Source organism: Lissotriton vulgaris, chromosome 4_1, assembly GCF_964263255.1.
Source record: "Lissotriton vulgaris chromosome 4_1, aLisVul1.2, whole genome shotgun sequence".
NCBI lineage: Eukaryota > Metazoa > Chordata > Amphibia > Caudata > Salamandridae > Lissotriton > Lissotriton vulgaris.
Genome location: NC_141691.1, coordinates 1,354,025,217 through 1,354,051,976, shown reverse-complemented (window position 1 = coordinate 1,354,051,976; position 26,760 = coordinate 1,354,025,217). Strand labels below are relative to the sequence as shown.

The following is a 26,760-nucleotide window of genomic DNA, read 5'->3' as shown; positions in this document are numbered from 1 at the left end:
TCAGCAGTTTTCTGAAAGAGGACTCATTATTAGCTAGTCTAATGTTGATGGGAAGGGTGTTCCATCTGTTGGCTGCTAGAGAACGGAAAGCTTTTTTTGTGCGCGGAGTCTTGAGCAAACCCATTCCCTTGGAACAAAGGGATCTGTTGGGCTCGTAGGGCGAGGCTAGATCGGACAGATAGTATGGAGCTTTCTGAGAGATAATCCTATAGCACCAGAGAAGTGCCTTGAATAGGATTCTCTTCCTGATTGGCAACCAGTGGAGGGTAGCCAAGGTAGGTTTAGAAGGTGCTCTTCTGGGAAGTCTTAGCACTAGACGTGCAGCTGAATTTTGTAAGACCTGCAATCTTCTGATGTTCTTTTCGGAGGTACCCAGCAGAAGCACATTGCCGTAGTCTATACGGGAGGTTATAAGTGCCTGAGTCATGGTACGCCTGGAATCTAGAGGGAGAAGATCCAGGGTACGATTGAGAGTTCTCATGACTCCAAAGCACTTTCCTACAGTTTTCTTAACGAAAGTTTATTGTCAATCCAGACGCCTAAGTTCTTCGCTTCCCGACTGGGAGTGGGTAGAGGTCCCAGACAGGGAGGCCACCAGTCTTTGGTCCAGTTAGTGTCCTTACCTCCTATTATAAGTACCTCAGTTTTTGTGCCATTTAGTTTGAGGCAGTGCTTAGTCATCCAATCTGCGAGATTGCTCATGCAGGATTTGAAGTTGTCAGCATCAGAGGTGGGGGCTTGGGACAAGGAGATTAACAGTTGAGTATCGTCGGCGTAAGAGACAAGCTCTACGCCGTACGATTGAACCACCTCTGCCAACGGCGCCATATAGAGATTGAACAGGGTGGGACTCAGGGCAGAGCCCTGAGGTACCCCCTGTTCTAATACCATGCTGTCCGAGAGAAAATTTCCTCTCTGGACCTGAAAGCTCCTGTTGGTGAGAAAGGCTTTCAGCCACCCCAGAGCCTCTTTGGTGACTCCTGCTTTGTTTAGACACTGTAGCAAGATGGAGTGTGCTACAGTGTCAAACGCGGCACTGAGGTCCAGCATGATGAGTGCCATGATCTTACCCTTATCGGCTCCTTCCCGCAGAGTTTCGGTCGCTCTCAGGAGCGCTGTCTCTGTGGAGTAGCTCGATCTAAAGCCCAACTGCGAGCTGTGAAAGGCATTTTGAGATTCAAGGTGGGCCATGAGTTGGATGTTGGCTACTTTCTCGGCAAGTTTAGCTAGATAGGGTAGTAAGGAGATGGGGCGAAGGTTCTCCAGGATGTCCTGGCTCATATTCGGTTTTTTCTTGATAGGGAGTACAATTGCTTTCTTCCATTCTACAGGCAGACAGGCAGTGTTAAAAGAGACTTGGAGCATATGTCTAAAGTAGGGCTCTAAGACCGGGAGGCTAGCTGCTAAAACTTTAGGGGGAGCGGGATCTCGGGGAGAGCCAGATTTAATACTTTTACAAGTCTTCATAAGGATTTCGAAGGGAGGAACAGTAAAAGCACAAAGGCAAGATTTTGTAAGGGTGGTATCTTCACTCTCAACAAAGTCAATGCCAGATTTTATATTGCTGGAGAAATTGGCATAGATGTCCGTGATCTTGCCGGAAAAATACTTCGCAATTTTATTGCAAGAGTCTACTGAATCATTGTGGGATGTAGGATTCGTGGTTATTATAGAAATGTCCTTGAAGATCTGAAAGAGCTCTTTCGAGGAGTTTTCAGCTTCCAGGATACGGTTATTATAATGGGATGCTTTAGACACACGAATCTTTTTGTTATATTCTTTTTGCGCCGTTTTATATAGGGTTTTGATTTTAGGGCAGAAGTTATTGTGCCATTCCCTTTCGAGCTTTTTACAGGCAGTTTTAGCTAGCTGAAGCTCCTGTGTAAACCACGGGGCAGTTATTTTAGTCCTCTTAGAGTTGGTTAAAGTGCGAATAGGGGCAGTGATATCTAGAGCATTAGTAATGCGATTCTGTAGATGTTTATATGCTGTCTCACTGTCAGATCCTCTAGGAGGTCCCGCATTTTCAAGGATTTTTATAAAGGTGTCTAGAGAGAAATTTTTCCATTTCCTACGTTGATATCGTTGTGTGCTATCCTTGTTGTGTTCAGTTTCATCTAATTGAATTTGCATGGGGATAACAAAGTGATCAGACCAGGGTACTGGTTGGAGAGATGAGGTCTGAACTCCCGTCCAGTTCCCAAATATAGGGTCCAATAAATGTCCCAGTTGGTGTGACGGATCGTCATTCTTTAGCTCTAGTTGTAGAGAGAGTAGTTCAGATTTAATGTCTGCCGCCTCTTTATCAAGGGGATCGTCAAAATGGACATTTAAAACCCCTAATACTAACACTCTGGTTTTTCTAAGTGCTAAATGGGTTATGGCCTCCATAAGGCTGGGAGTAAAGTCATATAGCCTACCTGGGGGACGGTACAAAAGGATGCCTGAAAGAGAATGTTTCGGCCCTGTAATGATGGTAAAAGAGCCGGCTTCACTGTGATCAATCGTAATGGGAGAGAGTGAACATTCTAGAGGGGCTTTGGTAACAATAGCAATACCCCCACCTCGGCCATCCTTTCTATCAAGTCTGGAGAGGGAATAACCGGGTGGTAGGGCCTGTATAATGTCGGGATCAGAGTACTCGTCCAACCATGTTTCAGTGAGAAACAAGATGTTGATATTCTCATCCTCAAGTAGATGGAAAATTTGAGTGCAGTGTTTTCGAAGGGATCTGCAATTAAGCAGTGCTGCTTTTAGTATCCCTACCGTGCTTATTTTAGTAATCGTATTCTCAGGAGTAAAAGTACATGTGGGACAGTTCTGTAGCGATAATGCATCCATAGAGTGTTTGCAAGATAAGGGAATGTTTGGCCGCATATCCAGCAGTTCTTGCCTACCGTACCGTATATTGTCGGGCATAGAAGAGCCAGGGTTTATGGCCCCGGGCCCCGTCCGGCCGCGGACGGGCGCAGACGGCTTGCCTTAGGCGCTCCCGCTGCGCTCGTCCGCTGCGCTTGCGTGGGAGGCACATTTAGGGAGAGAGTGGGTGGGCGTGGCCTGACAGGGGGCGTGGCCTCGCGTGTAGCAGCGATGGCGGCCGAGTAAAGTGTCCCACGAAAACAGCGCTAGGTCAGCTGATTGTGGGGTGCCTGCTTGGCGCTTCACATAGAGAGGAGCTCGGGGTGAGATTACAAGTTTTAAAAAATTATTCAAACACAAATGCAAATAAGTTTAAAAAACCGAGTGAACAGCACCTCCGGCTTCCGCCTCACAGGACTCAGTTTCCAGCGAATGCGCTATCAGTCAGCGCTTTAATAGGTGGGGGGTGGGGGGTGGGCGTGGCCTGACAGGGGGCGTGGCCTCGCGTGTAGCAGCGATGGCGGCCGAGTAAAGTGTCCCACGAAAACAGCGCTAGGTCAGCTGATTGTGGGGTGCCTGCTTGGCGCTTCACACAGAGAGGAGCTCAGGGTGAGATTACAAGTTTTAAAAAATTATTCAAACACAAATGCAAATATGTTTAAAAAACCGAGTGAACAGCACCTCCGGCTTCCGCCTCAGAGGACTCAGTTTCCAGCGAATGCGCTATCAGTCAGAGCTTTAATAGGTGGGGGGGTGGGCGTGGCCTGACAGGGGGCGTGGCCTCGCGTGTAGCAGCGATGGCGGCCGAGTAAAGTGTCCCACGAAAACAGCGCTAGGTCAGCTGATTGTGGGGTGCCTTCTTGGCGCTTCACACAGAGAGGAGCTCAGGGTGAGATTACAAGTTTTAAAAAATGATTCAAACACAAATGCAAATAAGTTTAAAAAACCGAGTGAACAGCACCTCCGGCTTCCGCCTCAGAGGACTCAGTTTCCAGCGAATGCGCTATCAGTCAGCGCTTTAATAGGTGGGGGGGTGGGCGTGGCCTGACAGGGGGCGTGGCCTCGCGTGTAGCAGCGATGGCGGCCGAGTAAAGTGTCCCACGAAAACAGCGCTAGGTCAGCTGATTGTGGGGTGCCTGCTTGGCGCTTCACAGAGAGAGGAGCTCAGGGTGAGATTACAAGTTTTAAAAAAATGATTCAAACACAAATGCAAATAAGTTTAAAAAACCGAGTGAACAGCACCTCCGGCTTCCGCCTCAGAGGACTCAGAATATATGACTTCATTCAGTAGGCCCTGATAACACTGAGACACTTGAGTGTTTTTACATACAAGAAGACAAACATCTGCCTGTAGCAGTTGTCCAGTATTCCTACTACTGTATTATTGATGATCATAGAGGCAGAAGGATTGTTTAATCTCCTTGATGTTGATTGTCCCACAACATCTTCTGAGCTCTGTGTACCCTTGTTCATCAGAGGTTGACATAGACCTTCAGTTACCAGGAAGGCAACAATGGTGCATTGATTGCTTTTGGCCAATTATCCATAAAAAAAGTTTTTGAAATGTATGCAAGTCAGGCACAAAGTCTTGGGATATTTTTGAGTTTGCGTGTCTATAGATGCTAATGTTCGGTGAACTCAAATTTGCTTTGGTCAAAAGTGTGACATTTAGAAGAGTCGCAGGCATACACATTTACTCACTCGCTCAATCTTTCATGCTGTACTACATGGCCTTTTAAGTTGTTGGTTCCCCAGCTTGAATTATCTAGTTACAATTGGAACAGATCACAACTGGACACCTGTATACGTGCATTATAAATGCAAGGAAGCCATCAGAAATCTCTCTCATTTATGGATATTTCACCATGGGGCAAATGCAGACACACTTTAGGTGCAGATTTCTTCCCTGCTGTCATTTTATTTAGAGGGGTCCTCCCCCATGTCCCCACTACATTTTACCACCCTGCCTGCTAGCATTTTGTCACCTGCCATAGCTAGTGCTATGCATACGGCGAAATGTCCGTTGGCTGGAATGACCCATCACAAAGACCACATACCATTCTGCCACACCGTCTTATGTGATCCTAAAACTAGAAACCTGTTGCTTACCTCCATGAGATCTTGACGAATATTTGGATGACTCTTACTGTACCCATGGTCCAACTCAGGAGCCTTATTTGGAACAAAAAATATTCACCAAGGTATAGTGTCCTAGAGTGATCAAAGGTGTAGCAAGTGTTTTCCATCTCTCCCCAGTAATTGTTAGATATCATGAGTCAGTCTATTATTCTAAATCTCTCTTGGTCAATTCAAGAAGGTATTGAGAAGTGTACCATCATGCTTAACTGAAGGGGATATACTTCAAGAAACGTAGGGGTCACATTCAGTGTTTCATAGGAGCTCCAAAGGCGGCCTACTGGCCTTTTCTTATTAATGAGAGAAAATGTTCCATCAACAACTAGTCACATGTTCATCTGCTCCTGCAATCTGCTTGTTACTCAAATGAATAGATAGGACACTATACAAAACCAGTCAAAGTCAAGAGCACTGTGTTTGGGGGAAAAGTGATGGTGTAAGGTCTGAAGTGAAGGGGGAGAGGGGAGCGTGGGAAGCAGCAACTGACAGGATTTCTAACACTATTTTCTGTATCTCAAGTCTGAAAACACACTAGAAAGGGACGTACATAGAAGATCTACACTAGTCTTTGCTATTTGAAATGTCACCTTTCATCTTACTGCTTGCAATTTGCATTAAGTATAGGGTGTAGTTGCTGCAAATTGAATTGATAAAAGAAAATGGCAAAAATTGACAACTAATCATTCCATATTTTCATAGCTGCTGGCTCAACTCTGCTACTGGGCATGTATGGAGTTTCCTTGGACCTGTATGTGCTTTTATATTGGTAGGTTTACATATCTGTTTTCTGTCTCATTTGTTTGCTTAACCCCTTAAGTGCTGCGTCGGGGCGTTGGCCGACGGCAGCACTACCTCCCCAGTGCTGCGCACGACCATTGGACGTCCATTCAGCACTAGTTCGAATGGACAGCGCAGCACTGGGGAGGGAATTGCGCCGCTTCTAAGGTGTTAATGTCCCCCCATTAATCTGTTTTTGTTTTCTGATTTATCCATTCTATTAATGTTAATGGCACAAAAGTCAAACCCATACTGATAATGAGTAGCTGAACTACAATTTAAATTATCCACGGAGTTATATACCTGATCCTATCTCAGCCATCAAATTTTGGATGGGTACTCAGAATTAAGGATGCTTACATCAATAAAAGACATATTATCTTAGTCAGAGATATACTGATGCATGTTTGCACACATCAACAATGATTCTTTCCACAAATATTGAGCTATAGATGTGCAGCTGTCAATAATAGCGTTGTTCACCTATGAGATTCCAGTGGAACTTAGAAAATGAGAACAAAGCTCTAGATGTCTGTGTCGCCACTTGGAACCCAGAGGAGGTAGCCCTACACAAACTTGTGCTGTGTATGGTGCCCATGAGTACAGCTGCCTCCTTTGAGTGTGCCCAATCTGTTCAATTACCTTAGACTATCTACATTTCAAAACACACACACATGTGTGTATTTCTGTGTGTGTAGATATATATATATATATTTTTTTTTTTAGTCTGAGCTAAGCAAAGTGATGTGTTGATAACTCATCATTTTTTAGCTTTTTTACGCATAATAAAAGATTGTTTCACAAAAGCCACATCTGCCCAGGTAATAGGTGGAACTGTTGAAAAATAGTGTCCGTAAGCACATGAGGCTTAAATCATCTCTAGATATGGAGCCATATCTCTTGTGGCCTTTGTCAGCTCTCGAGGTTTAGATTGGATTATTTCCATCTTTTATTAGCCGTACCGAAGGGGAGTCACTGGGAGTAGTATATATCCACCGTCTTTGCAGTCCCTTCCCAACCCAACAATTATAGACACTTTTTTATGTGCATAGACAAATATGTATAGAATTTGATTAAAGGAGCCTTTTGCGGTGATTCTGACCCGGGTGCTGCCATTATCGACCTTCATTGCCAAGCCACAGTTCGAGCCTCCCCTTATCCCAGGAGGGATACGCTGTCTGCCGCTTTTCTGACATCTTGCAGCACCCGCTTCCCGGGTGCCGCTGCGCGGCGAGGGGTAGAGGCTGACAGGGCTTCTGTGTTTCCTGGATCGTGGAGGGAGCTGTGAAAGCCGGCCCAGGGAGTGCGCCTGCAGGGACTCACAAGGCCAGGAGTCCCTGCGCTGCACAGGTGTGCACGGCCGCGCCCCCACCGAGACACGCCCCCCCCGCCCAGCAACGTCCCCTATATAAACAACGGCCTGCCGCTCAGCAGGACGCGAGCGGGACGCCGAGCGAAGCCCGAGCAAAGGGCGGGCAGTCTGTGGCAGTCAGAGGCTGACAGAGGCTGGGCTGGGCCACACCTCTTATATCCAGCCCTGGGCTCAGGTGGGTCGTGTGTGACTCCCTAAGGTGTATCCCTTACCATGTCAACCCGTTCTGGTAAACTACTCAGGAGTGAGGGCGAAAGGGGAGCTGCTGGTGGGAGCCCAGTGATTGGAACTATAGACCGTTTTATAACCAGAGTGGCGGCAGTTATAGAAAAGGAGATCGCTATGTCTGAACGCCGTCTTTCCGAGGTCTATCTCCCTTCCAGACGCTCATCCTTGGGGGCTGTAGCAAAGGCCTTGACACCGGCTTGTGAGCGGGACCAATCTGCCCCCCATGTTGTCCCGGGCTGCCCTATAGACCCCCCCAGTTGCTAGAAATAGGCCAAAACATAGATAGGTTGGAACATTTGGCCGCGCTACTTCCTAGTGGCGTTGCGGAAGAGGGTGGCCCAAGTACATCACTTCTACCTGCACCATCTACGCCCCCAAATACAGGTACAACTCAGTCACCATTGTCAGTACCGCCCGTCCCCGTCACAGTAAACCTAGATGGGGTCCCATCTGTACATGACTCAAGTAGGCAGAATAAAAGGGCCAAAAGTAAAAAGGCTACCAACCCTAATAAGGGCAGGCTGGTGAGACAGGCGGCGCTCTATAAACGAACAAGAAAGACCTTTGGACAGGGCGGGAAAGACGTAAAGGGGCCGGTCCCAGAGGATAAGGCTGAGGTGGAGGGGGATTCCGTGGACTCACACATAGGTTTAAATAACTGCCCGACCCCTAGAAATAGTGCTGATAATGTCCCCACATTTATCGATCCCATGACTATTGACACCATTTTGGAGAGGGTAAATAGTCTCTTGTTGCCCTTGCTGACTCAGGTTAAGGACCTGGGGGCTAGAATAGATAAACTAGAACAATCTACCCTCGACGGTTTTTTCTCACTTAAAACTACAATTAAACACCTAAAAAGAGTGAGCGAGAACCAGGACATGGGACTAAAGGGTGTGCCCACAGTAGCTTCCTTGCCACTACAGGCAGACTCTAATCCTTCTAATAGGTCAAATAAGGCTGAAACTAGCAGAGTGCAAGCTCCAGTACCTAAAATCTCAACCCCACCCAAATTAGGGTCCCGACCCAAGGGAACACCAACACCCACAGAGGTTGCCAAGATTACCCCCAAGCCAATTCCACAAGTGCAGCCCATGGCAAGCAGAGGTAAAGCTAAAGTTAGTCAAGCACCTGGTACACAAGACAAAGCCAAGGGAACAGCGACAGGAACGGTCGCCAAAACTGCCCCTCATCCTATAACCCCAGCTGTTACTACAGTGGCCCCCCGTAATTTCCCACGGCGGATCCCCCCTGTTAACCTCCCTCCAGAGTGCCAACCCTTTGTCGCTGTACTAGTAAATGTTCCCCCACTGAAGGAAGGCCAGTTGGAGAACCACCAGTCTCTTAAGAACAAGTGTATCCACTGGCTTAAGTCAAATAAGCCAATTCCGACTGGTGTGGATGGGCTTATTCTAAGTGCCCGCAGAGTAGGGTGGGTAGGGCAAGGGAAAAAAACACAGGAGGGGGACTGTGTAATAATAAATTTCCAAGACCCCAGAGTAGTGAGCTCCATCTGTGCCCCTATAAAATGCATGGATTCAGTAGGAGTTAAAGTAGTGGACTTAACCTTTTTTTACCCCAGGCAAATTGCTTTGCCATCTTGGGAGGGTCCTAGTACACTTGGCTTAGGCCAAAACTGGGTCCCACGCTGGGTTGGGGGTCTTGGGCTCAACGGGCTGAACCCCCCGTGGGGTCCAGGGAATTGCTGACTGGTGGGCGGCAATATGAGTGAAATTGCCGTTACAGATATGGTAACTGTCAATAGAATAGGCTCAATGGTAGTACCATCACCCCAAACAGCTCCACCCCCTACTGCAAGCGACAGTGGGTTGGTAGTCTCTCTGCCCATTTCTCTTGATTCTAATTTGCATGTTCCTTCCGTGAGGTCCGCGGACAGTATTGTTCTTGCGACCAGCGACACGCCAGCTGTGACGGACCGAGTCTTTAAGGTTTTCAGCTGGAATGTCGCAGGGATCGCAAGAAAGTTGGCCCTCCCAGACTGGAATGCCTTGGTTGATGAGCACGCCATATGCATCTTCCAAGAAACCTGGAGTTTGGAGTCGGTACATAGGGTGGGATTCTCCTCCTACTTTGTGCCTGCCCTAATCTCGGAATCAGGGAGAGGTCGCCCCTCGGGTGGCTTGCTCATATGGGTAGCAGCTTCCCTAGACTGCAGAATTGAGGAGCTGCAGACAGGCTGTCCGGATATCCAAAACATCATTTTAAGAGACCCCAGGGGACGAACAATATTGAATGTCTATAATGTGTACGCCAGAGGGACTAAGGGCGGGAGGAAGTCCTCTGTATTATCTCTCCTGGAGACCCTCTTGAGCACAACTCCACACAAGTCGTGCATCTTGGTCGCGGGTGACATGAACTGTACGTTCGAGCCCTTGGGCTCGGATGTTGCCCTAGACCAGGATGAGGAGGATGCTAGGTTAGGGATCCCAGTCTTGGAGATTCCACCCATTAGGAGATGGTCAGAGGTGGCGTTACAGCTATACTCCCTGAGCCTTGAATTAAACCTAAGGGCAGTGAATGGGAGGACAACTTCAGACAGGGGGGGTCACATACATATAATAGACCAGGACACACCTCTAGAATCGACTATATCTTACTAGATGTATGTCTCTGGAGCCAAGTGAGGGATATGGTTGTGGTCCCGACGATTGAAAGTGATCACAACCCACTTTCCTTGACCATGGCCCATTGGTGGTGTATTCCTAAAAAGGGTCCCATTAACCCCATAGCAGCTCCCCCTGATGAGTCTGTAGTCTCTCTTTGTGGAAGGCGCCTAAAATGGGCTAAATTGGTCCTCTCAGAGGAAAGGGTTGGAGAAATCTCAACCCTTTTAAATCAAGCAGTGTTAGATCTGGGGTCCCTCCCGGAAGGGGTGGGTAGGGCTAGCGGGGTCTTTGTCTCTCTAGTAGAGGCTATGACAAACGTGTTTACCATCCCCTCTAGTAAGCCAGGAAGCAAAAGAGGTGTAAAGCAAGGTAATGGCTGGTACACACAAATATGTACGGTGCACAAATCAAGATTGGTAGAGGCAATAAAACACAAATCCCACAGCGTTATACTGGAAGAAAGGAAGGCTTACAATAGATCCCTTAAAATTGCTAGGATGGAGTGGGAAGAGACATTTTGGGAGAACCTACTCCTCGCTAGCAAAAGTAAAGATTCAAGTGGATTTTTGAACCTTGTAGGCTCCCGGAACAGGCCCGCCGAAGCCATGAGACCTTGTAATATTCCCCCACAAAGCTGGATAAAACACTTTGGGGCTTTATACCTCCCGGCGGATGGGGAACTAAATGTCAGGGTGATCCCCCCACTAGTATCCGAACCCCATGCCTATAATCTCTTTACACCTTTAGAGATCGAAAAGGTAATCGGGTGGGTAGCCCCCCGCAAGGCAGCAGGTCCAGATGGCCTACCGGGGGATCTCATGCGGGCACATCCAGTGGCGTGGGGTAGGGTTATTGCAGCTCTCCTTAATGACATTATGATGGGAGGGCCAGTGCCCGATTCCTGGAAGCCTCATCGACTCCACCCAAAAGATAGCAGGTAAAGCTATACTTGTGAGGATTCTCCATTGGGTGGAGGAAAATAAAATACTATCAGACTTCCAGGCAGGTTTTCGGGCAGGAATGGGGACGATAGAGCAGGTGTTTAGGTTAGCACTCCTTGGGTGGAAGGTGGTGGAGCTAGGCAAGGGCAGTCTATATCTGGCTTTTATAGACCTGAGGACTGCCTTTGACCTAGTTCCCCGGGAGGAGTTATGGAGGGTGCTTTACGGGCTGGGATTGCCTCCCTACATCTTGTCCCTCCTTATTAGCCTTCACGCCCACACGTTTGCTCAGGTCCGCTGGGGAAGAAATGGAGAGTTAACAGAGAAAATCCCAGTGTCTAGGGGTGTGAGACAGGGATGCGTTCTGGCGCCCACCCTCTTCTCACTATATGTGAATGGGGTGGTGGAATACCTTCAGCAAGAACCAGCCGACGCCCCCTGTCTCGGAGGAGTGCGGATCCCTACCCTGCTTTTTGCGGACGACACGCTCCTGATTTCTAAGTCTCCGCAAGGCCTCCAGAAGCTGCTAACTCGTTTCCAGAACTTCTGTGTTGCAAGGGGCTTAGTAATCAACGTGGATAAAACTAAGTTTTTAGTCCTAAACCCTCCAAGGAAACTGGGCTGCCCTCCCATTCTCAACTCTGTTGTCTGGAGAAAGTATCCGAATTTGATTACCTTGGAATTCGGATCACGGATAGCATGAACTGGTCACCTCACATTGCCAAGATGGTCCTGAACCATAAGAGAGTAGGAGGTGCCCTTTTGAGGGAATTTCGGGCATCTCCGAGGAGGTCGCTTGCCCCAGTAATTGACATCTACAAGGCCAAGGTAGCAACATCAGCCTAGTATGGGGCAGAACTGTGGGGGCATTGCTGTCTGGACTCCTTGGCAACAGTTGAGAGCAAACTCTTGAAATCCTTAATCGCCATCCCTCCGAGCACTCCATCAGTGCCTGTGCTCTTGGACACAGGTGGTAAGAACATTAAAGATCAAGCCCGGCTTCGCCCACTTCTCTTATGGACACGTATCTGGAGGGGTGAAGAGCTAAAATCGTATGCTGAAGGGTTGGCTGAGATAATGAGCCTGGGCAGTTGGGCAAAGATTAAGTGGTTGAGAGACACCAAAAAACTCTTGGAGGAACTTGGACTGGGGGACTGTTGGTTATCAAGATCGGCCCCACCAAAAGAGGTTCTGAAAAGACTATACTGGAAATGGGTTGCGGACCAATTAGTTAAATACTCTGGACATTGTAAATCTACAGTTGCCTTTTTAACAGTAAAAGACGCAATAGTTTACGAACCTTATCTGGACCTAATCACTCTTCCAGTTGACCGAGCATTGTATTTTAAATTCAGAGTGGGCTCCCTTCCAGTCGGGGCTCTGGTCTCAAAGTGGAAATCAGGTGCCCACACGTCCCCTTTTTGTGCATGTTGTTCCACTAGGATAGAGTCCATTACGCATATCCTGTTCGAATGTCCGGACTATGCTAAACCCAGGAGTTTTTGGCTTAAACCCCTCTGTCGAAATATGGGCACGCGTAGCTATCTAGTAGCCCTGCGCATCCTAATGACGGACACTCCCCCCCCCCCCATTGTTTGTGGTGTAGCTAAATTTTTAAAGCAATTTTGGTTGATCCGATGCAAGAGATTGTCAATAGCGGTTTAATTCATTTTTAGCTAATTTATTTTGGCATTATATGTCCTTTTATCTTTCTTAAATGTGCATTTAATATTGCTTTTTAAAATAATGCTTTTTTAGTTTTGTAAATTGCTGTATTTTGTGTACGCTTACAAGATATCTTGCATATCGAATAAAAGCTTCAATCATCATCATCATCATAGATTAAAGGAAAACCAGCCTCACATGTTTTAGTTACAGAAATATATGTATCTGCCATGTGCAACATGTCCAGAAATGTATTGCTAAATCTAAATGTTTTCTTTTTTTCTTTTACTTAGATTAACTCAACTCTCTTCATCACAACTTTAGTTATTTTGGCACAGAAGCTCTCAGGTGTCAATGCCAATGTGTCAACCATCAAAGACACAAGGTAGTGTATTAATTGCTCAGAAAAATACCTAAATGTTTCGGTGACTTTACTATGTTTGTTCATGTTTTGCAGCTTTCACAATCATGCTCCAGAGCATTTATTTGGTATGGGACTAATGATATTTAAACTAACATCTTGAATAATACACATTTCAATTAATTTCCCTCTGTTTTTCAGCCCTAACCTTTGCGGCTCTGTAGCTGCAGAGTCTTTTCTCCTCCAGGGGCTTCACTAAGGAGTTCAGCTCGTCCAACATATACCATGTCACTACACAATTAAGCTCCCTGAGGATAATTGATAGACTACTGCAAAATATATGCTTAGCCATGTACAAGTCACTCTTCCCTGGGTTGTAAAACCAAATCAAGCTGGTCCCAAATCAAGCTGAGGAGTAGGCGATCCATGGTGGATCAAGCGTTGCAGATACAACAGCCACTTTAAATGTGAGACCAGATTGAGTTGAACCTAATTATCCAGGACGTAAGCCATAGATGAGGAATCTATTTACCGAAGCCCTTGAGATCATGTTATACATACCTAGAGCTACCAGAGCCTCTAGAGTATCTGCTCAATGCTGAGGCCCAGCACCAATAGTACTAGGACACCGGGGTCGCAAGTTAGTCAGAGGAGCAGCTTCCACCCACCTCGGTCAGCAAGTCTCTCACAATTGATGTGACAGTAGACAACTGAACGGAACTTTCCATGGTTAGGACAAAGGATGAGGGAAGGGAGGTAACTACCATTTGGAAACAAGGGAGATGAAAAAGGTTTATCTCCCTACCCAAGGAAAATAACAAAAGAACATGTTGCATGAGGGGCGACAAACTCCTTAACCAGCAGGTAGATCAAACCCTTGCTGAAAGAGGTGCAGAAGTAAATATATAAACAAAATCAGAACAATGTTTAAGTAAACACATAATGTTCATGCCGCTTGGATGGAGCATGTGCACCTCTTAGTGATGCTTTCCTCTTGTTGCTAGAGACATCATCAAATCATCCAGAGGATTTGAGACGGGTTGGGACACAGTATAGAATTTGGAAATTCTGTCAACACTCCAAGTTTGTCCGTTTTCCAGCACAACCACATTTCGACCTAGGCAAATAATGTCCTGGTATGGGAAAATATACTGCCCTCATTTTTGCAAAAAAGATTTTAACCTCACTTTCATCCCATCTCCTACACACATGAGGGCTTTTTCGCAAAGGTAAAGCAATCATACTTTTCTTTGTATTTCATCAGATGAGATTCAAATTGTTCTATTACTTCTCTCCTTTTTACCTAAACATAGGCACATTTCTTAATCCACGCAAGTATGATTTAGTCCTGGGATTTCACCCTTTGAGAGAATCGAGGGGGGGGACACCTGTGATACTGTTTAGAGTGGTGCGATATGCACAGAAACTTTCCTGCATGGCCTTTGTTGCCAGTACTCTTGTAATCTCTGCCCTCTGTAAGCATTCCTTTACCATGCACTTGATTCTTTCCACTAACCAATTGGTCTGTGGACAATACAGGGCAGTATTTAGGTGATAAATTGACATTTCCTTGAGGAATGCCTGCATGAAACTACAGGGAACAGCCCCCTATTGTCTGCAATTGTAAATTCTGGGATACCTTCATCCAGGAAGCTTTTACACAAGAAACCAATCAACACCTCAGTGGAGATTTGGGGTACACAATAAGGGCCTCATTTGGAGTTCTACGTATGGTTTACTTTGTCACAGACGTGATGGTTTTCCCATATGCCATACTACAAGCGCATTATGTCCAAAGGCACTTCTAATATGGCAGACAAGATATCTGTCACCTTTGTGATTGAGTAACCCACCCATCGAACTCTAAATCAGGCCACTAGTCACAACCCAATGTGTATGATAGCGTTCACTTAGGATTTTCTGTTGGACAGGCCATATAATGTCAAGTGCCATTTCAATACAAGTTCTATCAAGTACAGTACTGGACGAGAGGGGAGCTCTTCTGAGAGAGTGTGTTTTGTTACTTTGCAAAACATCCATAACAATAAGATAATCCATGACAGTACTTCACTTTGCTTTGCACTTAGACTGTCTATTCCTGGACTCCAGTATTCAGAATGCACTTTGTCCTTGGTCAGGCTACCACACAAATTACTCACATGCACCAAGTCTACAAATCTTTTTCTCAAGTGGCTGAGATTAATTCAAGCATTCTATCCGTCACCTTTTGTTGTTGCTGTCAATCAAAGGGGGCTGCAGGTGCACCACAAGGTCACTAGCTTTCCTATATTAGAAGGCCTAAACTATTTAAAGTGATCCTCCTGAGCAGCAGTTTCACCTCTCTGGTCTGAGTTCCGAGGCATTGGCGATGCAGAGGCACAAAGTTGAAAAATTAACCAGATATGTTAGTCCTTAGCACAGAAAGTTGGGAAGATGTTTTTAAATGTTTTGCGAGAGTTAAAGTTGGAAAGAGCTTCATGGGAGAAAAAGCTATCACTTATAACCCAAATTTCAGCACACACTGTCTCTCGCTGGCATCAGCTCCATCTGTTCAGAAAAATGCAGCCAAAGTCCAGAGCACACAAAAAAATCTGTTTATGAGTGTAATCACGGTATGTTGATAAGGACAAGATCGCACACAACGGGTTCTTTCTGTTGCTTTTTATAAGTGAAAGAGTGGTCTTCCTGTCAAGGGAGACACCAGGAACATGAAACCAGCCGACACGTGTTTCGTCAGATCGGGTGTTAACCCGTGACTCTTCAGGGCTGAACCGTGTGGGATGAAGCGGTATCGGGGGACCGGTGATAATTCCAACCCGGTCCTATTGGTTGTTTTCTTTACCCTACCACTAACTGTTGAGCGCCATAACATTTCTGAACACTCAAAACCCCTCGCTGAACTTTGTTCAGAAAAATGTGACCTCATCTGACTGCAGAAGGCTGTCACAGCCTAGACTGGTTCTTACTTTATCAACTATAATACATCGCATGTTGGGTTAAGCAGAGTTGCCATGGGTCGGATTAGGACTCTATTGGGCCGTGGTGATGCATCTTGAAGCTTTGTTTGCAAGAAGGAACTCAATTCTCTCCTCCAGGCGCAGTATCCCACAGTTGACAGAGTACATGTTTTTGTATTTTAGGCTTCTGACCTTTAAAGCCGGCGCTCAGCTCCTCATCTTGGGTTGTACGTGGATTATTGGCCTCTTTCAGATTGAGAGCGCCGCCCAGATCATGGCATACTTGTTCACCATCATCAACAGCTTCCAGGGAGCCTTCATCCTGTTGGTGCACTGTATCCTAAACCGCCAGGTAACCTTTCCTCAGAAATATTCGGAAAAATACCTTTCTAGTTATCTTAAATCTCTCTTCGTGATTATTTCCGTGTTTGGCATTTAATCTCTCCCTAACCTGCCTTAATGATTAATTCCTCCTTTTTTAGGTCACCCCTCATTTTCCTACATATTCAGTTCTTATATGTGTTACAGCTTTTCCTCCTCTTGAGGGTTGCTTTCCTTCCTATATTTTTATAATATATGCAAGCTTGCGATACTTACCTCAACACTTGCAGTATATCATTTTCTTACAGCATACTAAGACCACACCTATAATAATTATTCCACTACTCTGCTGTAATAATGTATTACATAGATATTCTAACTTTGCAAAGCCAGCTAGCAGAACCGACAGGCAATAAAAAAAATAAACTACTTGAGCAGAAAAACAACTCACCTGCATGTGATTGGTCAGGGGAACCTGGGTGCTTACCAATCACAACGCAGCATTGCAGCGTTGTGATTAGTATGGGGAGCCTGGCTTTGCTTCCTGTTCCTCAAGTCCGACGAGCAGAGCAGGAGTAGAGACCCGGGACCCGGCAGCAAGGTAAGGGTTTTTTATTTGTATTGCACACCCTCCCGCATGCGACCTCCCCTGTGCCCTCCCCGCCACCCGTGAGCCTTTCTGGCCATCACTGTTACTCTCAATCCACAAGAGTGGAAGTCACCCAATTGAAATCTCATAGCAGGCTTGGAAAATTGATGTGTTAGGGGGCTCAAAAGACCAGGGCCCATGTCTTTACACTATCTATGTATGATTGCTAAGTGCAATGTAACCTTGAAAATGTCCAATGTTCACTTTTTATTTTCAATAAAAAAATTATTTAAAAAAAAAAAAAGACAGGGGGCCCATATTTGTTAGTGTTGTGTCACCCTTGTGCCATGCAAGGGGGGGCCAAGGACGACGCAACACTGAAAACAGATTTATCAAGCCATGCAAGGTCACCTTGCATTATCAATCCATGCAAAGCATTCCCAGATTAGTGGTAGACCTGAAAATGCGTCAAAATGCTCTCCCTCCCCAGGGGAGGCGTAACGTGTAGAAATATATTTATTTTTCCTCATTTATTCCTCTTTCCATATGTGCTGCAATCTGCAGCACACATAGAAAGAGGAAAATGCCTCTAAGGATTGTTTTTGTGTTGGAAGGTGTCCCTTCCTGCATAAACACAATCCTGCTTACAACTGAGGCCCCCAAGCATCATGGCGCAGCCAAAAGTGCACGAGCACAAGGAAAAGACAAGAATGCGCCGTATGATGTTAAATACGGCGCATATCTGCCCTTTCATGCAGTGCCGCAAGGTAGCTTGTTGCGCTGTGTGAAAGTATGATAAATATGCCCTCAGGTTTTGAAACTAGGGAGAGTAGATGGGAGGGCCAAATACTGTCAAGAGTAAGGTAACCTCTTCCTTAAATAGAAATGATCATGAAAGGCGGTTTGGAGTACCATAGCCTAATAAAGGAACTCATCCTTTGGCCTAGTTTTCATGTATTTTCTCATTTAAAAAATCCATGACTATCGAGGCTCGTCTTTCTGAGTGCTAAAGGGGTTTCCCATCCTCTAAGGAAAATAAAGAAAATGTGTTCCTATGTATCATAGCCAGTTATAAACCAGTACTCAATAATTACTCCAATGATTTAATGGTGTATTAGTCAAATCTGATCCTTCCCATGGACATTGTAGTCTTTGTGTCCCCTTCGCAGAAAACTTCCTAATAAATAGTGTCTTTTTTTTTCTTATATAACCAGTTTGTGTTTTGATTTCTCTACCCTCCTTTCCCTTTCACTTTAACCTCAAAGGAAATTTTTCTATTTGGGGTTTTGTTGTTGGAACTTTCACTCTTTTGTTGTTTAGAAAATATCTATTAGGGGTAAGAGAGTGATCTATTATACCCTTACTCTCTCTTTGTTAATATATAATAAATAGTGTCAACATTTACATTTTTCAAGTAAACTTTCCCTAAAAGAGACTAAAAAGACAATGATTTTATAGATATTTCGAACAATGTAGTTATGCTATTTAGTATGTCCTTCTAACAATTTCTACTCATACCGTCCCACTCCTTTTAGTTTCCTAACTTGCTTGTTCCAAGTTGATTCTTAGTGAGATCTGTGCAATTTCCCTCTCAGCAACTCATTTTCAGTCAATAGACAGCATGGCTATCCCTCAGGTTAGACATATCTCACAGGCTCAGGGAGAAGACCTACCTCTCAGGTTACAATCTTGCCTGTCCAGGAAACAGATATATATATATATATATATATATATATATATATATATATATATATATATATATATATATATATGTATATATATATATAGCCACATGTCCACAGGTATAACACCTTACGCCAATCTTACAGACATTGGCCTTCAGACAGCTGTACCAATGGTAATGTCATATAAAGCTTTATCAATATAAGAGGTAAAATACCTCCTCATGAATCATGAAACACTGCCCATGGCCAAAGGGGACAGTTATCTTGCAGAAAAGGCTGTTACTCAACAGCTACTTAGGCATGATGATGTGAAATTATAACTGTATTCAAGTTAGCATTGCTAGGCACCCACAAGAATTTCCAAAATTATAGACGACAAATCAATGGTAGCATCAAAGATGCATCAAAGACACTCTATTATCATATTAATATTTATAACTACAATAAAGGTAGCCTTGAAAAAAATGCGAAGACATGTATTGTTATAGGAAAAATCACAATGACCAAATTTGCATTCGTTTCTGGACTACTAAACCAACCCTGTTCTCTTATGCTGATGGCATGCACATTATGTTTCCTTTGTCGTCTGAACAAGAAGCTAGCATGGTAGATCTCAAATACTGCCTTGGTCGTGTCTCCTCCTGGATGAATTCCAACTCCCTGAAATAAATGGCGAAAGATGGAGGTTAGAGTGCTAGGCAGGGACCCCAAGCTCTGGGGTCCCCAGCACTGGCCTGCAACTCTCAGAGCACTTCCTGAACCCGTCCCCAAAGTGAAGGATCTGGGCTTCGGGCTTATGAAAGTGAAAGGAAAAATAAAATTTAATTTATATCACCTGAGATATCAGGCTAGGTAATCCACCACATTCAAGTATTTGTGGAGATGGCGCTTCACCCCACCTGGCTGCAGCTCAGGTATAGAGGAGCACCGCTCTGTCCGTCGGTGTCTCCCAGCGTTCCTCTGCGCGTTCCTCTGCGCTCCCCAGTCAGCGCAGAGGAACGCTGGGAGACAACGACGGACAGAGCGGTGCTCCTCTATACCTGAGCAGCGACGGCTCGTGGAGGGAGTTACGGTGGGGCAGGAGGGTGGGGAGGGGGAGGGGCAGGGTGGAGGTTGCTAAAAACCGGCATATGGATAATTGCAGGTAAGTAAACAATTTAATTAATAAAACGAATTTCGTAGCTCGCACTGCATTGCATTTTGCGATGCAAGGCGCACTACGAAATTCGTTTTATTAATTAAATTGTTTACTTACCTGCAATTATCCATATGCCGGTTTTTAGCAACCTCCACCCTGCCCCTCCCCCTCCCCACCCTCCTGCCCCACCGTAACTCCCTCCACGAGCCGTCGCTGTACCTGAGCTGCAGCCAGGTGGGGTGAAGCGCCCTCTCCACAAATACTTGAATGTGGTGGATTATCTAGCCTGATATCTCAGGTGATATGAATTATATTTTATTTTTCCTTTCACTTTATTCACTGACGGCAGTAGCAACATTCTAGGTCCTGACGAAAGCTGTGGCATATTAGCCACTCATGCAGAAACATGTCGACCTCCATTGCTGAACAGATATTATGTTAAATTTGTTGTTCTTCTTTTTCACATAGTTTTAGGTTTGGAGGAGCTGAGTGAAAAACATTAAAAATCAGATTTCTACTCAGCTTGATCCAATTTTATCATATCACCACTCACATCACTTGCACTACTTTTCAGTTGCCTAATTACATCTATTTTATATCTGCACCACCCATTTGTGATCACACTAGTCACTGGGTTTCACAGTCTCTATCACACCATTAGACTGTGGACACATTCTCTCCTGGGCAAGGAGAACCCAGATGATGTTAAAAAGGGCGGTACAGATTGGCAACTGATGGGAAAATTTACCTACCCTTGAGGTTTGTCACCCACGTGCATTTTTTTCATATAATTGAGCACTTGGTCTCCACATTTTTAGAAATCACGATTTGGTTTTGTCGAGGATAACTTGCGAGTTGAGTCTCTTATCTTTCTGACCCCTAGATACTTTTTGTTGATGTTGATAGTAGTAGGGGCGTGTATCTAGTGTTTGCGTCATTAAACTTGCCCTTGGAGTGACCCTTGTTCTAAGTTTTGTGTTTTGTTTTTACAATGCCTAGAATACCCACAGTATGCTAAGAAAGTCCACATTATGCTTTCGGTGACAATAATACCTAGAATGTGCACTCTGTCTCTGTCAAATCAGTCTCTATTACCTCTATCTCTCCCTGTGTGCATAATATCTCAAAATACAATTTATCTTGGTCTTCTCAGGCCTCATTTATGAAAAGTGATGCATCGCTGCGTGAAAACAGCGATGTGTCACTTTTCATTGCGCCCTCCTTGCGACACCAATGATGGGTCATATTTATAGTATGACGCATTATTGAGCAAGGAGTTACAGATGCGTCAGTATTTCTGACGTATCTGTATGGCGCAAAAGTGACGCATTGCTGGAGTGTGTCACAAAAGTGACGCAACTCTAGCAATGTGTCCTTTCACTTGGAGCAAGTCCCATGTGAAAGGGCCTGTGTCAGTCTTACACCTGCTGTGAGGCAGGCATAAGAAATTGACGCATTTGCGTCGTAGAAGTAGCGCAGTGAAATCTTATAGATTTCACTGCATCACTTCTATGACCTTTTCTTGCGTCAGAACGCACCTCTGCATACATTATACCTGGCGCAGGTATAATGTAGCGCAGGGGTTTACAAAGTGGCGCATCTACCTAGATGCGTCACTTTGTAAATATGGTGCAACAAGCCACATTTTTTACGCTGCTGGTGCGTCACAAATAGTGATGCAGCTGCGGCGTAAAAGTGACACACGGCCTCATAAATGAGGCCCCTCATCTTTCATATAGTGCATGCTTCTCAATGCTCCCCTATCTCATTCTTCCAGTCCTCTTCCTTTTCTTCCAGTTTCACCATTTGCCTTCTTTCTTTCTCAAGCCATGACACACTTCCCATAGACTGTACTCAACCCTTTCACCTTCTTTATTTGCCTTTGTTTCTACTTTGATTTTTTTTCTGTTCTGTCCTATGTTTTTATTTCCACCCTTCTTTTTCCTTTTTTCAGTCTTTTCTCCCGTCATTCTTTCTTTCAATTGTCCTTTTCTTTCTTACAAAGCTCCCCCATGGGACATGTTTCCCATAGGGAATCTTGATGGCGGCCTGGGGGGAAGCAGGCAGTGATCTAGAGGAACACTGTCTGCTTCCTTCGATGTCTTCCTAAATAGGATGTTTTTTAAAGCAACACCTGCCCATTTAAAGAACAAAACAATAATTCCCGCTTGGAAATGAAAATACAAGAATGAAGGCCTGCTGTCCCTTGCAGTCCTCCAACCTTGCATTTAAAGCCAATCCCAGATGTCGCAAATTGCGATCTGCCTAATTAAAATTCATAAGTTGTTTTATGACCTCCCTGAGAATGTACACATTGCTGTGCGACCTCTTAGTACCTTGTTCTCATGACAAACTGCATTCCCATTCATTTACCATTGCGTGCCTTGCACATCCCTGTTTTGTGAATGGGATTAATACATGGAGCCCTAGATGTTTCAAGGTCCTACACCATAAGAACCGCAAGTCGCGGCTGAGAAAGGATGGTGCCAACATCCCCCTTAGATCTGGGGCAACAGCTTTGACACCAACAACAAGGACAAATCTGTAGATAATGTTTTGATGGGATGTGGACTGGTACCAAATCTGATTATATCCATGACCATGTATGCGAGAAAGGCGCAGATAATGGTCCTGCCCTGGGAGTGCCTTCCTCTAGCTCAGGGTTCTCGAAAGCTTCCCTCGGACAGAGTAACACAAGGCCGAGATTTACGCTGTGTCGTGTCACTCCATATTTATCAAGCCACTCAGAGCCACTCAAGGTGCCATTATGAGGCTTTATAACTCTAACTTAGAGTTGCATCGCTCTTGCGTCCCGCTGCATCGGGCGAAGGCGATGCAACACTTTGATAAATTTGGCCCTCAATTTCTCTCTATTCCACACAAACACACAATCCACAATCATACACAGGCATACACATTCACCCTCTATTCTTTTGCCACATGATATGGAGGTGAAAGACCCAAGTTAAGGGGGGCTAGGTGTACATTTTACATGGAAGAGACCAATAAGCATCTCCACTGAAGAGTATAGTAAAAAGGCCTTTTCCTTGACAATATTCACGCGGTCACCTCCACAAATCTCTAAAAGTGCAGGTAAAAAAGGACAGTAGCCACTCTACCTCAGAGGACATCTCTGCGGTCTTGATTTACTAACAGGAAAAACGTGCCGTGGGCTTGCATGATTGATGAGCCCATTGGGGAAAAACAAGTGCTTGTTGACTATCAATGGGTGCACAATCGTTGCTCATGATTTTGTCTGTTTGAGCATTTGAGTTGTCTGTGGGTGGAATTGCACATTTTATTGCTATGTAATCTTAGCCGGGTACCTAGTGGCTGCCATTGGCACTGCAACCTGGGTCAATGACATATTAAAGCCGCTGTAGGCAACCAACAAACAACATCACTACAAGAGACCACACAAGGGTGCCACATTGCAAGTGGATTCAAATAAATCTTGTTCCTAGAGAAAAGGGGGTGCCCTCGTTTTGTCTGGGCCACTGGAAATTCTTAAACTGAAGCTGACACCAGGCCTGTTTCTTCATGTATGTTCAATAAGAATCTATTTAGCAATGAGTGGAAATGCAACCTTTCCGCTCCACGTAATCTCAATCTCAGTGAAGACATTATTTGGATTTAATTGGAAATTAAGCATTTTAACATCTCATTGAGGACACCCCTCCCTCCCTCTGCTGTGGTCACCCACTCTGTATGATTACTTCTTTCCATACTGACATGATCTCTTATTCCAATACAATGTCTCTCTCTCTTAAGAAGGGTGCTGAGTATGTTCTGGATCTATCATCATCTCGCTATGTTTGTTATGTTTCATTAAGTGGCCACGGGTATGCTCAGACGTGAGTCTTTTGCACGCTGTGCCACTGGATTCAAGCTAGCCTGACTGATGAGAGGTGATACCCCGAAACCAGTCCTAGGATGCTTGTTTCTGGTCCAGGGAGGGCCTGGCTTGGCAGTTCGGGCTACACTATTCCCATGAGGAGCAGAGTCAAGACTGATTTTCATATGTCTGGGTCCAAACTGGGGTGGCATAATGAGCATAAGAATGATGGATTAAACCCAGATCGCTTAACTGGGGGTGAGTTGTTGAAAAGTTTCATAACTCCGTCCATCATCTTGATGTGTTGGCCTGGATCTTTCATCACAATAGGTGTGAAGTTGTCTCCCTGCCCTTTATTTTGACTTTTCCATGTTGTTCCTCATTTCTATCCTCTATCATTTCAGGTGAGAGAGGAGTACCTGAGGTGGTTTAGACGGATGCACAAGCCCACAAGGGAATCGCAGTCTTCCGGGATCACCATGTCTACTGCAGCTGCCCCTTTGAAATCACTGAAAGGTACTAGTTAATGTAGCGCCTTCATAAGTCAGGTTACTATAAACCGACTGCCTGCTTATACCATGTTGCAAATAGGGTGTTTTGTTTTTAAAGAAAGTTTCTTTCAGTTTTTGGGAAAGTGCTCCCTGTATTGATTTACACTATGCGTATGGGTGGTGACTGCACACATCACAACTAGGAGCTTGAAGGCTAACACTACACTCCTGAAGTTTTCCTCCTATAAATTTCAGCAGGAAAACCTGCGGAAATGTATTGGGTAAAAAATTACAGAGAATTATCACAGCATGTAGGTTTTAGCTCCAGGGCTATCTTAACAGTATTATAGGCCATTCCCTCCACCCTCTCCCTCACCCAGAAAAGCAGTATACTGGGCCTTGCCTCTCAACCACAGACAGGAATAAAAATGTAAATTATCGATAAAATACACTTATATTAAATTCTGATCTGTGCAAAGAATAGCATGGGGCCTCCATACTTGCGGCCCTCAAGCAACTGCCCAGCGTACCCCTGCATTAAGACGGCACCGTTTAGCACGCTATGCACCCAAATTATTGTTATTACCCTTTTTGCAAGACAAAATTCCAAATTGGGAGTTATTTATTGGACCCGATAAATTCTGACCTAGCGTTAGCCACACCAACTTTTATAGGGCCTTATGAATATCAGTCCAAACACCGGCTACTCATAATGAGGATTTAGGTGTGCTAAACACTGAATTCCTGTTAAATTCTGGCAGATTAAACCTGCCGGACTTTAAAGGCAGAAAAGGGCAAGAAAAAATACCAGGATTCGCGGATTCTGGTGAGTAAGCCACAAAATTCTAATGTTATGCCTGATTTCATGGGCAAAATTTGTTCTAGGCGACAATTATCACACCCAATAAATTGCAAACACCTCGCGCTGGATCTTAGCAGTTGCTGACGTCCCAGGTATTGACTTGAACAACAAGACATTGATCATTAAACGGGGAAGCGGTTGAACAAGTTCCTATCTTGACAATAGAAGACACAGATGTCATGTCACTGACGTCAGTGGTGATGCAATGGCCAGCAATAAGATGCATTCTATTTTTAACTCATTCGTGATTTTTTTTCCAGATGGAAACACCCTCACTTCCGGACATTCCGCCGTCCCCCAAAATACCACTTCAAGCAGTACCGTCGATTGGAACTCAGCAACCACCCTGTAGCACCATCCAATTCTTCTCCTTGTGACAGCACCAACAAAATGTGAATGTAAAAGAGTGCAATTGCTATAAAGAGCTAATTACACCTAATTTCTCCAAGGCATTATTGATGGGTAGAAAACGCTGGCTTTAACAGTATTTTTGAGAGACATTTCCTATTCCCTAACCCCATTTCCTACTTTCTCAGGGAGTTTACGCCGTTTTCGATCATCAGTAAATGCTCTTGGTCTAAGGTTGTTTTACAATGTCAATGTCCATATATATATTCATTATGACTGTCATTCTTATTCAGACTTCTCATATCTCGGCGGCTTCAGAAGAGTGGTTTGCTCTCCAACATTGCCTTTGGTCTACCCTTTTGATGAGTTCCCAATATCACTCAGTCTCATGGCTTATTTAATTCCTTTACCGCTTGTGTCTGCGCATGCCCTGATGAAGGAGGTTCCTTGCGTTAACCCCCATTTTTGTGAAGAATGTCCTTACGGTATTATCGAGAACAAATCGTATTCAATGACACTTTTTTTTCTAAATCAACACCTCAGGAACGGGCTTGTTCATTATCACATTTATAGGCCTGGAGTAATTAAATGTCTCTGCCATCGATTATAACTCCCAATGCTCTTACAGACCTCGCAGGTGAGGTGTGGCATGCCACATGAGTAATGAGACTCAATAACAGCCGCGGCCTGCGCAGGTAAGTGCAGTGGGGCCGATGAGGGGGGATTTTTAAGGATTATGATGATGAGGGGAAATTAAATAAATAATCAATTTTCCCACGTCATGGTGTATCAAAATCCCCCCTCAGCCGGCCACACAGCCCCAAAGCTCTTACCTGACCGGGCCGCGGCTGCTCAATAAACGGTTAATTTTTGCTTTTCAGTGCCCATCTACCTTTCAAGGAAGGTGGGCCTGTGAATTGTTAGTAAGGACCAGCATCAAGAGCTATCAGGACCAATTTGCCAGATTTATGTACATTTCTTAAATTAGGCTACAGGTTCTCAGCATATCCTAAGAAGCATGCCAATGAACCAGAATACTTCAAACATGCTAGTTGCACAGTGGTGAGTAGGAACCCGAGACAAAAATATTGCCATATAGTTTCCTACACCCTTCCTGTCGAAGTAACTGATCAGGATTCCAGGCTGCGCGTTTTACAATGGTCAGTATGGGCGTGTAGGTGAAGAGGTCTTGCAGCATGACAGCAATGGGATGGTGAGACACTGGAAAGTGAGAATTCAACCAGGGCCGGCCCAAAATTGAATTGACCGGGATAGCGCCCTGGGCAGAAAGAACATTTTGTGTTTTTTTGTGGGGGCGGAGGGTCGTTGCAGCATGACGCAGGAGTGTGAGGATAATGGGAGGAGGGAAGAGGGTTGATAGGGCGCTAATAATTACACTGACGTACATTAAGGGCTGAATACAAAGTCTTTAACGGCTTTGTGTAAGCGGTTTAATCTGGGTTTTCAAGAGAGTACATTGTCCGACCTTGGTATTCCATATCGTATCTGGCTCACACACAGTCCATTTACTCTGCCATTTTATCATTCATTCTATCATATTGCTCAGG

The 26,760-nt window shown here is 45.0% G+C and overlaps 1 protein-coding gene across 1 annotated transcript in view; it reads left to right on the top strand.

The window, feature by feature from the left end:
- The window catches only part of ADGRE1 (adhesion G protein-coupled receptor E1), a 273,334-nt gene extending 248,057 nt beyond the window's left edge, over positions 1–25,277 (top strand). Inside the window, exons 12-16 of the mRNA XM_086917969.1 lie at positions 5,695–5,761; positions 12,899–12,990; positions 16,107–16,275; positions 23,896–24,007; positions 25,105–25,277. Coding sequence (XP_086774095.1) covers positions 5,695–5,761; positions 12,899–12,990; positions 16,107–16,275; positions 23,896–24,007; positions 25,105–25,196 — 532 coding nt within the window. The 3' untranslated portion in view covers positions 25,197–25,277. The remainder of the gene's footprint in view (positions 1–5,694; positions 5,762–12,898; positions 12,991–16,106; positions 16,276–23,895; positions 24,008–25,104) is intronic.
- The last annotated feature ends 1,483 nt before the right edge of the window (positions 25,278–26,760 follow it).